This window comes from Antedon bifida, chromosome 6 (genome assembly GCF_963402885.1).
Source record: "Antedon bifida chromosome 6, ecAntBifi1.1, whole genome shotgun sequence".
Taxonomy (NCBI): Eukaryota; Metazoa; Echinodermata; class Crinoidea; order Comatulida; family Antedonidae; genus Antedon; species Antedon bifida.
The window spans coordinates 25387573-25402192 of NC_136231.1; the positions used below are offsets into that span (position 1 = coordinate 25387573).

At 34.7% G+C, this 14620-nt stretch overlaps 2 protein-coding genes across 3 annotated transcripts in view; one reads left to right on the forward strand and one right to left on the reverse strand.

The window, feature by feature from the left end:
* Positions 1 to 14620, reverse strand: part of LOC144844277 (uncharacterized) — a 62503-nt gene that overhangs the window by 24079 nt on the left and 23804 nt on the right. The window lies entirely within an intron of this gene.
* Positions 1934 to 3705, forward strand: LOC144845749 (uncharacterized). The gene is made up of 4 exons (XM_078703180.1): positions 1934 to 2068; positions 2516 to 2717; positions 2845 to 3192; positions 3314 to 3705. Exons 1-4 carry the CDS (start codon positions 1934 to 1936, stop codon positions 3703 to 3705), a joined length of 1077 nt encoding a protein of 358 aa, XP_078559306.1.

The following is a 14620-nucleotide window of genomic DNA, read 5'->3' on the forward strand; positions in this document are numbered from 1 at the left end:
AGATGCAGTCACTCGATAACAATACTATTTTGGTGCAAGAGACCAGACCAAATTATCACTCGACCTCGAGGAGACAAAGTTTGGGTTGGGGTGAAAATCGTATAAACAATTAGTTATTATTATATTATTGAGATATAGAGATCAAACATATTACATTGTATTATAATACAAATATAGTAAAGCCTATAAAAAAAATGATGAAATTGATTAAAACAAAAATACCAGGAGAAAATGCCTTTCATTGAGCGCCTTAACTAGGTGCATAGTCTTGAGGCTAAAAATGTGCCTGTGTAACGAAAGCTGACCCATCCTACATATAGAATGGTGCTCATTGCTCTAATTATGTATGTGATGGATGGGTGTAGAAAAGGTCTGAATATTATTAAATCCTACATATTGCCTACATATTCTTGTGCATTTATATGCATTTTCCTGTTCCAATTCTTTCTGTCCTCATTCATAGCGAACATTGGTCCATATGTGTCTCGTGTCCCTAGAGAACCAATCTGATTGGTTCCGACAATGTGCATTTCTTTTAAACGCTGATTGCTCGAGAATTTACATGTCTTTCAACAATATGTCTATAAATGACGATTCGTATCGTATCAATATTGTAAACTTTCCTTTACAGAGTGAATAAACTATAATAAATAGAGCAATGAAAGACGTGTGTGTAGGCTATGGATAGGGTTACAAACACAATGTAAACGATGTTCAGAGTAGCACTAAAACAATGTTTTGCCGGGGGCAAACCAACAAGAATGTAGCCCAGCTTGAATCTCTTGAACCTATGAAGTTTTTCGGAAAGAGGTTTGATTTTGAGGGTCTAATTTAGTCTTTAGCGTCAGAATGTCTGAAGAAGTTTTAGAAAAAAGTAATGATACTATCAAAACAACATGTAAAGAATGTGTGTGATGTTTAATGTTGCATAATTTGTTATCTGTAAAATAAACATTGACATTTAATTCTATTCAACTTTTTTATCCACGGAGGTCCAGCTCATCCAGTGCATCAATACAGCGAAAACTTCTAATATTATAATTGCCCATCTTAATCCAAATTTTCCAAGCTTCTCAGTTCGAGTCTAGGACAGTGTTTTCATTCACGTATAATTTCTCATTTCACCTTATTAATGGTGGTGGTTTAGTGTTTTACTTTTAGTTATTTGTTATTTCTACTGTATTTTCAGCTGACTGTTTGTCGAGATGAAGCCCTACTACATGAAGCCCTTTCATTCACGTATCCATTTCACCTTATTCATCATTAATGTCGGATGGTTTAGAGTTATATGTCATTTTCAACTGACTGTTATCGGGATGAGGCCCTGCTACATGAAGTCCTTCGAGAAGAAACCCCCCTTCTTAATGATACCCCTTTTACACTATCACCGCAACAGCGGTGTTACCCCGCAGTTGTTAGTACACCGGGCCGTTAAAAGCCGGTGTTGTGGTTTTTATTGACTGGTGTAAATGGGAAAATCGAACCACCCCGGTGTGCTCTCCGCGGGGTGAAACGAAGCTGAATGTTTTCCGGTGTGCCTCTCCGGTGTAGTCAAGTCGACACCGGAGACACGAAAGTGTAAACGGTTTTTGCGATCCAACACCGGGTTGGTAAAGGTTATTGACATGAAAAGGTCATCTTCTATCATTAAATTTGTTATATGTTTGTGCGAAAAAAATACCTGTTTCTATATTTTGAATGTTTGCATCTTAAAATAATAAATATATTGTATTTAACATTATTTTGTTCTTGTATATATATTTTTTGAGTATTTTATGTGTTCAAAATTCATGATGTTTGTGTGTTTTTAGAATGAAACCGCGCGAAATCACCACCACACGCTCACTACCTCTCTGTCCTGAATACAATCCACACCATTCTCTCTACTGCTAGGTCTACCTCTGTCATGCAAATACAGTGAATAATCATCATTATGTCTTCAAATGTTTGGACTCAAGATCAAGTTAAAATCCTCCTTACCATACGTTGTAATGAGGAAATTGTAGCAATGTTCAACGGGACAAGTAGGGATCGCCGGTGTTATGAACTGATCACTCGCAGATTAAATGTACGTTTGCCTGAGTTGAGGCTAGCTAACTACTAAGGCCTAGAGTAGAGTAGTCCTAGGCCTATCCTAGTCCTAGCTAGTAGAAACTAGGCCTAACTAAAGTTAGCCTAGGCCCTAGGGCCAGGCTATTTATTGTATAAGGAGGTACAATTTTTATTTATATTTATTTTATCTAGGCCTAGCCTATAGTATAGGCCTAGGCTAGAGATAAAATAAATATAAATAAAAATATTCTTTAATACATTAAAAATTATAAAAAAATGTGACCATAAATTCTAGCCTAGCCTAGGCCTAATTCATTTTTTATTGATAATTTATTAGGCTAAATCAGATCATCTGTTTTTATGGTCAGATCATCTGTTTGTATTGTCAGATCATTAACAATTTGCCTAAACAGGCCTATATACCACAATTAACTAAATTTCGACAATATTGTTTTTATGCCAGGAATTTGGTGTGGACAAAACCCACCAACAGGTGGTGTATAAGCTAAAGGCTCTCAAATCACACTTTTTTAAAGTCCATAACAAAAACAAGACTTCTGGAGAGAGGAGGAACACATTTTATGCATATAACCTGTGTCATGACATATGGGGCCACTCTGCACTAGCAACACCAGTCAATTTGTTCAGTTCGATTCAAAACGTTGGTAAGTTGTTGATTTCCTTTGTTGTTAAAACATTTTTCAAAATCTTTATTACATTTATATTAAATTTTTAAATTACATTTTCATTATTAAACATTACACAAACTATGTTTTTTGAAAACTTAAATAGAATCTGTCGAAAAATCTAATGGAGTCGGAGATGACCGCGCTAATGAAGAAGTAGTAGTTGGAGTAGGGGAACTAATGGTCGAGAACACAGATGAACCGAGGATAGAAGAGAACAGAGGAACTGGAGATGAAATAGTATTTGGAGATGAAATAGTACTTGGAGATGAAATAGTATTTGGAGATGAAATAGCAATCGGAGATAAAAGGGTAATCAGAGATGAAGCAGAAATCAATGATAAAAGAGTAATTGAAGTTGAAACAGTAGTTGCGGATGAAAGAGTAGTTGAAGGGGAAAGAGTAGTTGGAGAGGATAAACAAATCGAGGAGGCAAACGAGCCTCAACCTCAAGGCAAGTGTAAATAATTAACAATTATTAAATATTTTAATTTTAATAATATTGTGTTGCATCAATCACAGCATAGTTTAAACCTCAAAATATTACCGGTAGTTTTTAACATTTATTTTCACAGCACCCAAAAAAAAGCCGAAAAAAAAAAACAAATTCCAGGAGACAATGGAGGCAGTAACAGGGTCACTGAAAGATGTAATAAATACCCAAAATGCTCAGTTCGAAAAAGCTGAAGAACGGCGCATAGAGAGACAGGAACGCTCTGATGCAGAAATGATCAGGCAACACAATGCTAGTATCCAAAACATGATGTCTGCATTTCAAAACACGCAGATGCAGACAATGAGTATGTTGACGAATCTTCTTCAGACAAGAAATGGCCCACCACCAGATCAATATTACCACCCCCATCGAACAGTAGAACTTCATCCCCCATACCACTCTCCTGCATATAGTTCTGCCTCATACAGCTCACCACACAACTCAAGTAGTGATAGCTACAGTCCTATCTAAAAAAAATTTAGCTAAAGCTAAAATTTGTTGGTGAAACAGGTAGCATCAATTTAAAAATTGATGCTACCTGTTTCACAAAAAAGATGTTCGTTTTACCTAAATGTTTATAGTCATATAGTTAAAATATGATACCCATTTAAAAGTAATTTTGTACTTGAAGTATTGGTTTTGCATTTTCCAAATATAAAAAAAAATTTTTGTTTTTACCAAAAATGTTTATGGTATATACTGTAATGCTTTTCTGGGCATAGTTTTGACCTATATGAAAATCATTTCAAATCAATGTAGATATTTAATTGATGTTATGCAGAGTTTAAACTTTTAAAATATTTAAAATATTCCACTGAGTTGGAAATGTTACCTTAGTTTTTGTTTGATTTTTACGACAATAAGTTTGTCAGTATTAACTAGCAGTTACACATGTGCAAGACTTGCTGTGTAGATAGCATTATTACTATTACAAATGCAAATGTGTACATACGCTACTGTATATACTGATATGTCTTTATATTATATTGATAGTTTTTAATATATGGTAAAGTTTGAAAAGCTAATGATGTTAGCAAACTAATGTTGAGCATTAAAACAAATACTGAATAATTTATTACTGGTAATTATTTCTTTTAATATGCATACTTACTATATGTGAATACATTGTGTTTGGGTTTTTTTTTCAAAGCCTTATTAATATTTTTTTGGGAACAAAACATCTTAATATTATACTTTTACAAGATCTAATATAACTTTTTAGTGACAACAATAGCATCTGATTTAATCCACTATACAGGATTCAATGTTGTAAAGAAGCAGTAATGGCATCCCTGATAACTACTCCATTATCCAGCCTTCCAACACCATCCTGATTTTCATCTAATGGTATTATAGCAGGTTGGGCTTGCATCTCTTCATTTCTCAAATCATCCCATTCTTCATTGTATTGTTCTTTGTGTATTTCACAGAAGTTATGCAGTAAACAGCATGCTGCAATGACTTCACTAGAGAAACCCACAGTCACGTCGTTTCTTTTCATGAGCCGTCGCCATCTGCCCTTCAGTCTTCCAAATGCGTTTTCAACAACAACTCGGGCAGAACTTAATGTTTTGTTGAAATTGCGCTGTGCTGGAGTAAGGTTTGCATTGTGTACAAATCCTTTCATCAACCAGGGTTTTAAAGGGTATGCTGGGTCTCCAATTAGGCACACTGGTATATCAATACCATTAATAATAGCATTTTTCTGTTAAAAAATCATAGCAAAATCTGTAATAATCACTCATGCAAAATTCACAATTAAGATTAGTGGAATATCTCGATATCTTACATCTCTACTGAAAAGCAAGCCATTATTTCTGTCTGCTAAAATAGGCAAATCCGAGTGTGCGAAAACCCTGGCGTCGTGTGTTCTTCCAGGCCAACCAGCATATACATCAGTGAATCTAAACATTTTAAAAACAAGTTATGAGTAAATAATGTCATTACAATTCTTTAAGTTTTGTTAAGGAAAGTGTAAAAACTTTTGCATTTCATATACAGTATTACAAAACTACAATTACCTGTATTTATGATCAACAACTGCCTGGAGAATAATGCTATACCATCCCTTTCTGTTGTGGTAGTCTGCTTTGTTATTTGATGGACCTATGATAGGTAGATGTGTCCCATCTATAGCTCCCGCACATTGGGGAAATCCTTTCCTGCTAAATCCTTCGATGACATGGTCAAGTCTGTCTCCTTAGAATTTAGAATTATTAAATTAGTAAGAAAACACTGCTAATTCTATGAACAAACATAATTTCATCTCATACAACAAACTTACCTTGTGGAAGTGATATATACCGCCGAAAGAACTGATGATTTAGCAAAGCAGACACAACTTGTCTTGTCAATACACACAGTGTTGATATTGCTATGCCAAACATGTTGGCCAAAGTTCTAAAAATTAATCAAAGTAATTAATAAATTAAAATGTATTAATTTTAATATAAATGAATAATTCGCCTTTTTACAAACCATGTTTCATTTCATTTCATTTATTTTGTCTCACATATAACAAAAAAATAACAAACAATAGAGAGAGATAGGATTCCCAAAAGCGAACTAAATCAAACTATCAAGTGGGTCAATAGCAAAACAAAATCATCCAACAAAAAAATACAAAATTACAACATTTAAAACATGTGTATCATTAGATGTTATTCAAACTATTAGGGTCCACTAATGATATAACAAATTAATACAAAAAAAAATTTTGTTCATCTTCAGGAGTGAAGATGAACATCAATATTTTATGGCAATATTTTTAAACTAGTCCATAGGCATACCCATTTTTTTTTCTATTTCCTTCAACAAAATTCATAACATAAAGATGAATTTTTTTTAATTCATATTATTTTAAGACGTTAGGCCTACATACCGATATTCTGTCGGCGTTGCCAACCACCAAATTACTATCCCAACTCTCTCTCTGTACGGAATTGCCCTGCGAAAAGTTGTATCTTGTCTCTCAACAAGAGGCCGTAGTTGTTCAGCAAGTCTATCAAATGTTGCGCGACACATTCGGAAATGTGACCGAAATGTTTCATCGCTGTAATGTTCCACATTAGCAGCCCAAAACAGGCGACCATGGGCACGGTTTTGTACCCAGATTCTGCGATCAACAAGGTTCGCTCCAAGCGTTGCGGCTGCCAAAACTTCGACGACTAGGCCCAGTTGACGTCGGTTTAGGGCTAAACGCCTTCGCCGTCTACTCCGTGAATTTGCTCTCCTTTTCCTTTGTAGATTCATTAAAAATCTAAAATTCAAGTCGTTAATTTGATATATGTATTGAAAACATAACGCTTGATAACTCAAAAGTAATGCAAGTATTACAATTTTAACCGGCTCCATTGTTATTAAATATTATTCCTGTCGCGCAGACAGGAGTACAGTTTACTATTTTTACAAATGTTGATTGACAGCACCGGGGTGATGCTGTAGTGTAAATGGGAACAACCCGAGTTCATCTCGCAGTTTTTTCTGTTAGTGTAAACGAAAATAGCCTCCGAGTTAAACTCGGGTTACTCTCCCAGTTGATAGTGTAAAAGGGGTATGAGATGAAGCCCTTCTCGAGTTGAAGCATTTCTCGAGTTGAAGCCCTTCTCGAGTTGAAGCCCTTCCCGAGTTGAAGCCCTTCTCGAGTTGAAGCCCTTCCCGAGTTGAAGCCCTTCCCGAGTTGAAGCCCTTCTCGAGTTGAAGCCCTTCTCGAGTTGAAGCCCTTCCCGAGTTGAAGCCCTTCCCGAGTTGAAGCCCTTCTCGAGTTGAAGCCCTTCTCGAGTTGAAGCCCTTCCCGAGTTGAAGCCCTTCCCGAGTTGAAGCCCTTCCCGAGTTGAAGCCCTTCCCGAGTTGAAGCCCTTCCCGAGTTGAAGCCCTTCTCGAGTTGAAGCCCTTCCCGAGTTGAAGCCCTTCTCGAGTTGAAGCCCTTCTCGAGTTGAAGCCCTTCTCGAGTTGAAGCCCTTCTCGAGTTGAAGCCCTTCCCGAGTTGAAGCCCTTCTCGAGTTGAAGCCCTTCCCGAGTTGAAGCCCTTCCCGAGTTGAAGCCCTTCTCGAGTTGAAGCCCTTCTCGAGTTGAAGCCCTTCCCGAGTTGAAGCCCTTCCCGAGTTGAAGCCCTTCCCGAGTTGAAGCCCTTCTCGAGTTGAAGCCCTTCCCGAGTTGAAGCCCTTCCCGAGTTGAAGCCCTTCCCGAGTTGAAGCCCTTCTCGAGTTGAAGCCCTTCCCGAGTTGAAGCCCTTCCCGAGTTGAAGCCCTTCCCGAGTTGAAGCCCTTCTCGAGTTGAAGCCCTTCTCGAGTTGAAGCCCTTCTCGAGTTGAAGCCCTTCCCGAGTTGAAGCCCTTCTCGAGTTGAAGCCCTTCCCGAGTTGAAGCCCTTCCCGAGTTGAAGCCCTTCCCGAGTTGAAGCCCTTCCCGAGTTGAAGCATTTCTCGAGATGACTAGACAACCTTGACCAGAAATCCAACCGAACATAACAAAATAAGAACCTCACTGAAGAATGGTTTAAAGCAACTTATTTTTTAAACTCGTTTAATTTTCATAAGTTGAATCACCTTTAATATACTAAAAAATGAACTCAAAGAAATTATCGATATTCAACACATTCTAGACTACTAAATCGCATTAGAAATCATTCCTCACGAGAGATGCTCCAAATTGGGGAGGGCAGAACCATGCCTTGAAATTGAACCAAAAAAGGAAATCAAAGAAAAGGCCTAACGGCTATTTTATGCCATAGAAATGTAAGTAGGAACTTGAATGCTTTGCCTTCGGGGTAATTACAGGTCATTAATTGAAATGTAAGCATATTTGATTTATCAGGAAATTAAACATAATTTGAAATGCATAATGCATAATGATAGAAATTAACATGTCGATAAAAGAAACATCAAGGAATGACCTTACTGTAATTGTGATGTATAGACAGGTCACATGACGTATCATCATGAAAAAGGCACTACAGACATTAGGGTCTATGAATGTAATGGATAAATCTTCCTCTTGAACCTTTACTTAAACCTTCAATTCCAATACGGCAATCTTATGTACACATTAAGCTGTGGCAAATAGAGATTGGTCAGAAGTTTCTAGCGTACACTGGACATGATAAGGAAGGACCTTCTTTGACGCGGCAGTAGTATAGGCTAAAATTAAATGGTAGGCCTACTACCTCGACACAAACGTAGCAATGTAGAATTAACATTAACAAATAACATTTAAAAAGAAATCTGGTTATATTAATACAACCGATATGCATTCCGCAATGCATTTCCAGCCGAGTTAAATATGCATGATGAATAGAAGCAATCTATATTGGTAATCATGTCTGTAATGAGTAAGGGTGTTATAGAAATTAGAATTGACAATTGAAATTATGTCGGTCGTTTTGTTCAGATAATTATTGTCCTTTTGGTGTCGAATCGATTTATTCTAAAGATATCTTCGTGACGTATGTGACTACGTAGGCTAATTGCATTTCTTAGGAGTATGTTGTTTTCTGATATTTTCACAGTTTAGAAACGGATGTATCTTCATGGATATTCATTGTGTTTGTCTAAATACCTATTCCTTTCCTTCCACTTTGATAAGGTCTAAGCCTAGGATACCCTTGTTATACACTCTTTTGGTCTCTGGTTTTAGTACGGGTATGCCTACATATTATTACTACATTCTTTCTCCAACATTGCTTTCTCCAAATTTGGAGAAAGTTTCTGAAACCCTCTGCCAAGAGACTGAAGGGAATTAACATCAATAGATCTATTTAAGAAAGGCATTACAAGTTACTTGTTTCCTATGCATTAGAATGTGAAGCGCCTTGATCAATATTGGAAAGGCGCTGTACAAATTGTATTATTATTTTATTATTTATTTATTTATTCTCTGCCACCTCCGTCCACACACTTACTTTACTTTTGTAGATATTTTAAATTATAGGTCTATTTTGTGTAGAAAATATATAAAAGAAAATGTTTCTCAGCGATACCTGTCTGGATGGAGTCACATCTGTTGCAAGTGTCTAATTTTGCTAAACAACTTTTCAACACTGGGGTTAAACCCACATGGTGTAAGCACAGGGCTAAGTGATTTCATACTTAAACATGGAGTTGTATTTATTGACACTGGGCGACTGTCATGAGGTGTTAAGGCGACGCATCGAGTACTAACTACATGTGCTGAAAGTTTAATTAAATCATTTTTATCGAAACCTTGAGAATTTCTAGGAAAAACTTTATTCTGGAATTATTGTAAAAAAAATATTTTTTTAAAAACGTGTATTCTTTGCTATTTTTCTTTTTGTGTGTGTTACATTTTAAGTTGGTCTTATTACCGGTATTAATTATAGACATCATATTATGACCATATTATGTCACATAAAATATTTAGAATTGTATAAATTTAAAAAACTAGGCACTTTGTTATGATATGGCTAGGCCTATTGAAATAGGTCTGATTATCAACGGAATTGATTTATGTACTTATGATACAAAGTAAATTACAACTTCTTTTGCAGTATTGTATACGTCACTTGAAGATTCAACACGAATTTACATAGAGGAGAAGATTAAAATGTAGGCCTATATTTCAAACATCATCAACATGAAATATTTAAAACTCAGTTATGTTATTAAAATTCAAATATGGCACTCAGTTCCAATCTATACAATAAACTATAATTTTCACATTTCGAGAATGTCGTCTTTTTAGATAGGATAATCTTGTCTTCAATCGTTAACTTTAGTTGAACTGTTTAAAATTGATCATCCGGTGTTTTGCCATCGGGTAGCATCTTCCAATAGCCCCACTGAGATCTACACTGAATCGAAAGTCACCAGGACAACTTAAAAGAGTCAAAAACACAGCAGGAGTCATTTCTTTATAAATTATATATATAATATTTGGCGTTTTTTGAAGAATTTGTGTGTGAAGACGTTCAGACGTTTCTTCTTTCACAAAAGTATCATTTTAGAATTTATTGATAAATTATGAATATTTACCCTAGAATGCAGATTTTGCGTTCCACATACAATGTGGTTTTAGTAAAATGTATTAATATTACGAATCTTCTAATTCTTTCTAAGCCACACTTTACCAATTACGGTCTGGGTTCGGTAATTTAGTAGCATTTCCAAAATAATTCATTTCCACTAAAGAAAGGTAGTTGTGTTGCCAAACCACGATTTTCAAATTATGTAGACGATTTAACTATCCCTGAGTTGCAAAAATGTTTGTTTTTGACAGCTTAGAGAAAAGTATTTATAGGGACAATTTATAATTGGACAGTCATTAACACAATATGGCTTAAGTTTAAACCTCGACGAGACCAAATAATCTTAGAATCTTCTATTAAAGGTTTCCGATTGAAACTTTGTGTAGGCCTAATTGAAATCCTAACAGAACAAACTAATTTATTTTAAGTCGTAATGTTACTGCAACATACGTTATAGATTCTTGGGACTTTAGTTATTTCCTTTTGGTCTGATCTGCTTGAAGCATGGGTACTTTACAAGTTGAGACAAGCAGACCAGTTGCGGGGTTCATTCTTCACCCTGTCTTATCCAGTTAGATTGTAAAGTAATCAGGAACAGGAGGACGTGATGAATTTACTTTCCGTGTTAACTCTGCAGTGTAAACTATTCATTTAAATCCAATCATTTTGGAATTTTGATTACGTACAGTTTCCGTGAAATTAGTTGGTTAACGACCAAGTAGACATTCAACTACCGGTGATATCTGTAGGCTCTAATTTATTGTTGAGATAGTGGTTAACATGGGTTAAAAAACAAGGAGTACAGATCGATCAATTATAATATTTAATGGTTGAGAATTATACTATTCTATTCCATTTTAGATGTCTTATATAGGAGATCTGTAGATCTGAATGGAACTTGACCATAAGAATGAGAGAGGGGGGCAGAGCTAGACAAGATGCTGAAGAAGATACCGCAAACGACGTGGATGATGATGATGATATTTGGTACAAAGAGCAATATAGTTGATTTATGAAGACTACTCTAGAAAGAGGACCAACACACTTGCTTATATTGGTCAACTATTTATTATGAATGGTTTAAGTTATACCAACATGTGTCAAATGTATGAAATAAATTATAAGAACGAGGTGGGTATAACAAACCCAATTGCCTGACTTACAGGAAGCACAATCGTCATTGACGATTGTTGTATTATTCGTATCCTTTAGAAAAATATACACACAATATATATCGTTTCTTGACAACCAATCAGAACGAAGAAATGAACATTCAGCGTAAGTAAAGACACTTAAATTGTGATTTACTGTTTTATATATGCGTTATTCTAAATGTTTGTTATCAGAAAATAGTTGGTGGTATTTTAACCTATTAATTGCTGTTCCGTAAACATTGTGCAGAATAACGAGAGTAAAAAAGACATTTATTAGGATAGGTGCTACAGTTATGTATTTTAAATGAGTTAAGTGTAGTTCAACATCCTATGTCTTGGTTTTGGTTGTACTTAGTACTTCTACGAAGTAACGCAACACGTAGGTGCGAATGCAAGTGAGTTGACTAATCACAAGCGCGATTTTTACAATACCAAATTTAGGGGGGCGATATAATGATACAATTTAGAATTTTATATAAAACATTTATTGTACATATTATTAAAAAAGGAAATAAATTAATGTAAGAATAAAGGGCGTGGCTGATTATACAAAATTGCCAATGCGAAAATAATAATTTATAATTTAAAACAGGTTGATTAACTGTATGTGAACGATCTGAAACGTTGTTCAAACTTTATGTTACAAAAAAATGTTACCCTATTTGGCCATATCATTACCATATTTGGGCACATCACACTTTGACAAGTTTGATAGTGTATAGACAGAGCTTCAGTTAGGTTATGGGGTAACCGCCATCAAAAAAAGTATCTAAAGATGTTTGCATTGATTTATGTATCAAATTGTGTTAAACGTAAACTTGGACATATATTTGCCATCAAAGCTGTCTATAACACGTTTTTGCTAGACCACAGTGATGACAAATAGCCTCTGAAGAACAGATTAATAGTATTATTTATTACTGTGGTTGTTGTTGTTGTGATATGGCTCACACCACACAAACATAACAAAAGCATTTGCTGGAATTTAAGATAATAAATTGAATCCTTTCATTTTGTTTTCGTTGACGAGCTTTAAGGTAAACTGGTATTTCCTGATATATAGACCTATATACATTCTGTATAGTGGTTTTAGTGGACTTGGATAATAAAAAGTCTTGGTTTTGGTTTCTGGTCATTGTTTCGTTGAAGAAAATTTGTAATATCACACATGTTCAAAGAATTTGGAACATAAAATCATTAACTGGGCTATAACATACAAATCGAAAACGGTTAATTATTTAATTTTTACACATTACATCTTCATGGTTTAATTGGTAGATGTTTTAGTAACATTAATAACATTCTACAGTATGCAATAATTGTATTTTTTTTTCAAAACCTCACAACATTTTATTTATTTCGGTATAATATTGCAAATCGGCAGCCGGAAATGAAAGAAGATTTTTTATTGACCAATATTTAATGAGGGCGATCCATCCAGCAATTGCTGATCATTAGGGACCCTCAGAGGTTCACAAGACAAACATATACACAAGATGCTCTATGCCTACATAAACAAAGTCTTATTACAAGTTTTATTATAAGATGCATTAAATAGAATAAAATATAACACACATTTTACAAAATACATTGAAACACATAGCAATGTAAAAAAAAATTAAAATAGTCAAATAGCAATCAGCAATTCCTAACCAGAAAATGAAAACAATTTATAATAAATTATTTAAGATGTATTGCCCTATTGCATCTTGAAATCAGATCAAAATAATTACATTCAGTACACAATAACCAACAACTGATGTCGAGAACTTCTATAAATGGTTCCATTTTTACTCCTATCCCATTAAAGAAATTATCTTGAAATATTAAACATATGATTGAAGCTGTCAAAATCAGTTGGAAATACTAATCGCTGAAACGGGTGTACTGGTAATAATCCAAAACCACCAACATGACAGGAAATTTAATTAATATATCTGTTATCATTGTTTAGCTTAGGATCGGGCCGTTGGGTTTAGATGTCAGAAAAAAACTAATTAATTACATCTTTCAAATGAATACTACTTTACCGAAAAGAGAGATTATAACCTAAATAGAATTTTTGTTTTAGAAACAATGTTATATTTAAACATGATTTTAAAACTATATTTGTTTTAAAAAGCCTATTTTACAAATGTATAGGCCTACGGATCGGACCAAAAAGAATATTGTATAGGAACAGCCTACTAAAATAAAAATAAGTAGGCCCGTGTTATTATAGGCCTAAATGACATTTAACAATATAAATCACGATAGGCTAGCTGCCAACAGTTACTAAGACTATAATTTGCATTAGTGTTGAACTGGCGATAGAGAACGTGAGAAAGACACATCTTGCCCATGCCAGAAATCATGTTACATGTAACTGAGCGTAGACATGTCCCCCCGGGGGAGTATATTACAGGAAGGATTTCTGATGTACTTCCTAAAACTTTTTTTGAACACACTAATCTACATACCTCCATCAAACGTACATTTCGTTTCTCATCAATGATAAGTATAGCAAGATAATGAATGTTTCCGTTGTCTTGTGTTTAGGATCTGACTCAAAATTATTTCAAGTTTGAATTATATTCTTTCTACACAGCGGCAGATACCTTTCTTTTTTGTAGTACCTAAGTATCTCAAACATATAAACATTTTTTTCTTCAATTAACTTGACCACGTATTGAGATGGTAAGTGTTTAAATCTAGGCGGTATGACATACTTCTGAAAGATGCGGTACACGTGTGGAATTTATGTTTAAACATTGCCTTCAGGATCAAGACATCACGGTTACTTTTTAAAATGTATGGTATTTTAATAACAAATGATTACAAAATGTATTAATATCTTTTTGAATGTAAGATTATTGTTTTTATTTAGGCCCACGCGAACGAAATTTACATTTCACAACTTATAATTTGATATAAATCTTTCTTGGCCTACTAAAGAAGACATACATGGTCAAATCAGATAAGAGTAATTTTATTATTCCCTGGTTAAATCCATAAATAAATAATTTTTACTGTAAACTAAATTTCATCATACAAGAGGAAATATAGTTTCTACGAGTCTGTATCAATCAACCGTATATTACTCCATTCTTAACCAACCGTCGCGCGCTCTCGACTCGAAGTTGCGTCGATTCACCACGCTCGCTGCACGCGATCACGTAATAAAGTGTATTCATTGTCAATACAAAACTGTTTTAGGTTATGATTATTCTAATAGCTTGCTAATTTGACTTTAATCTTTTACAACAACTTACT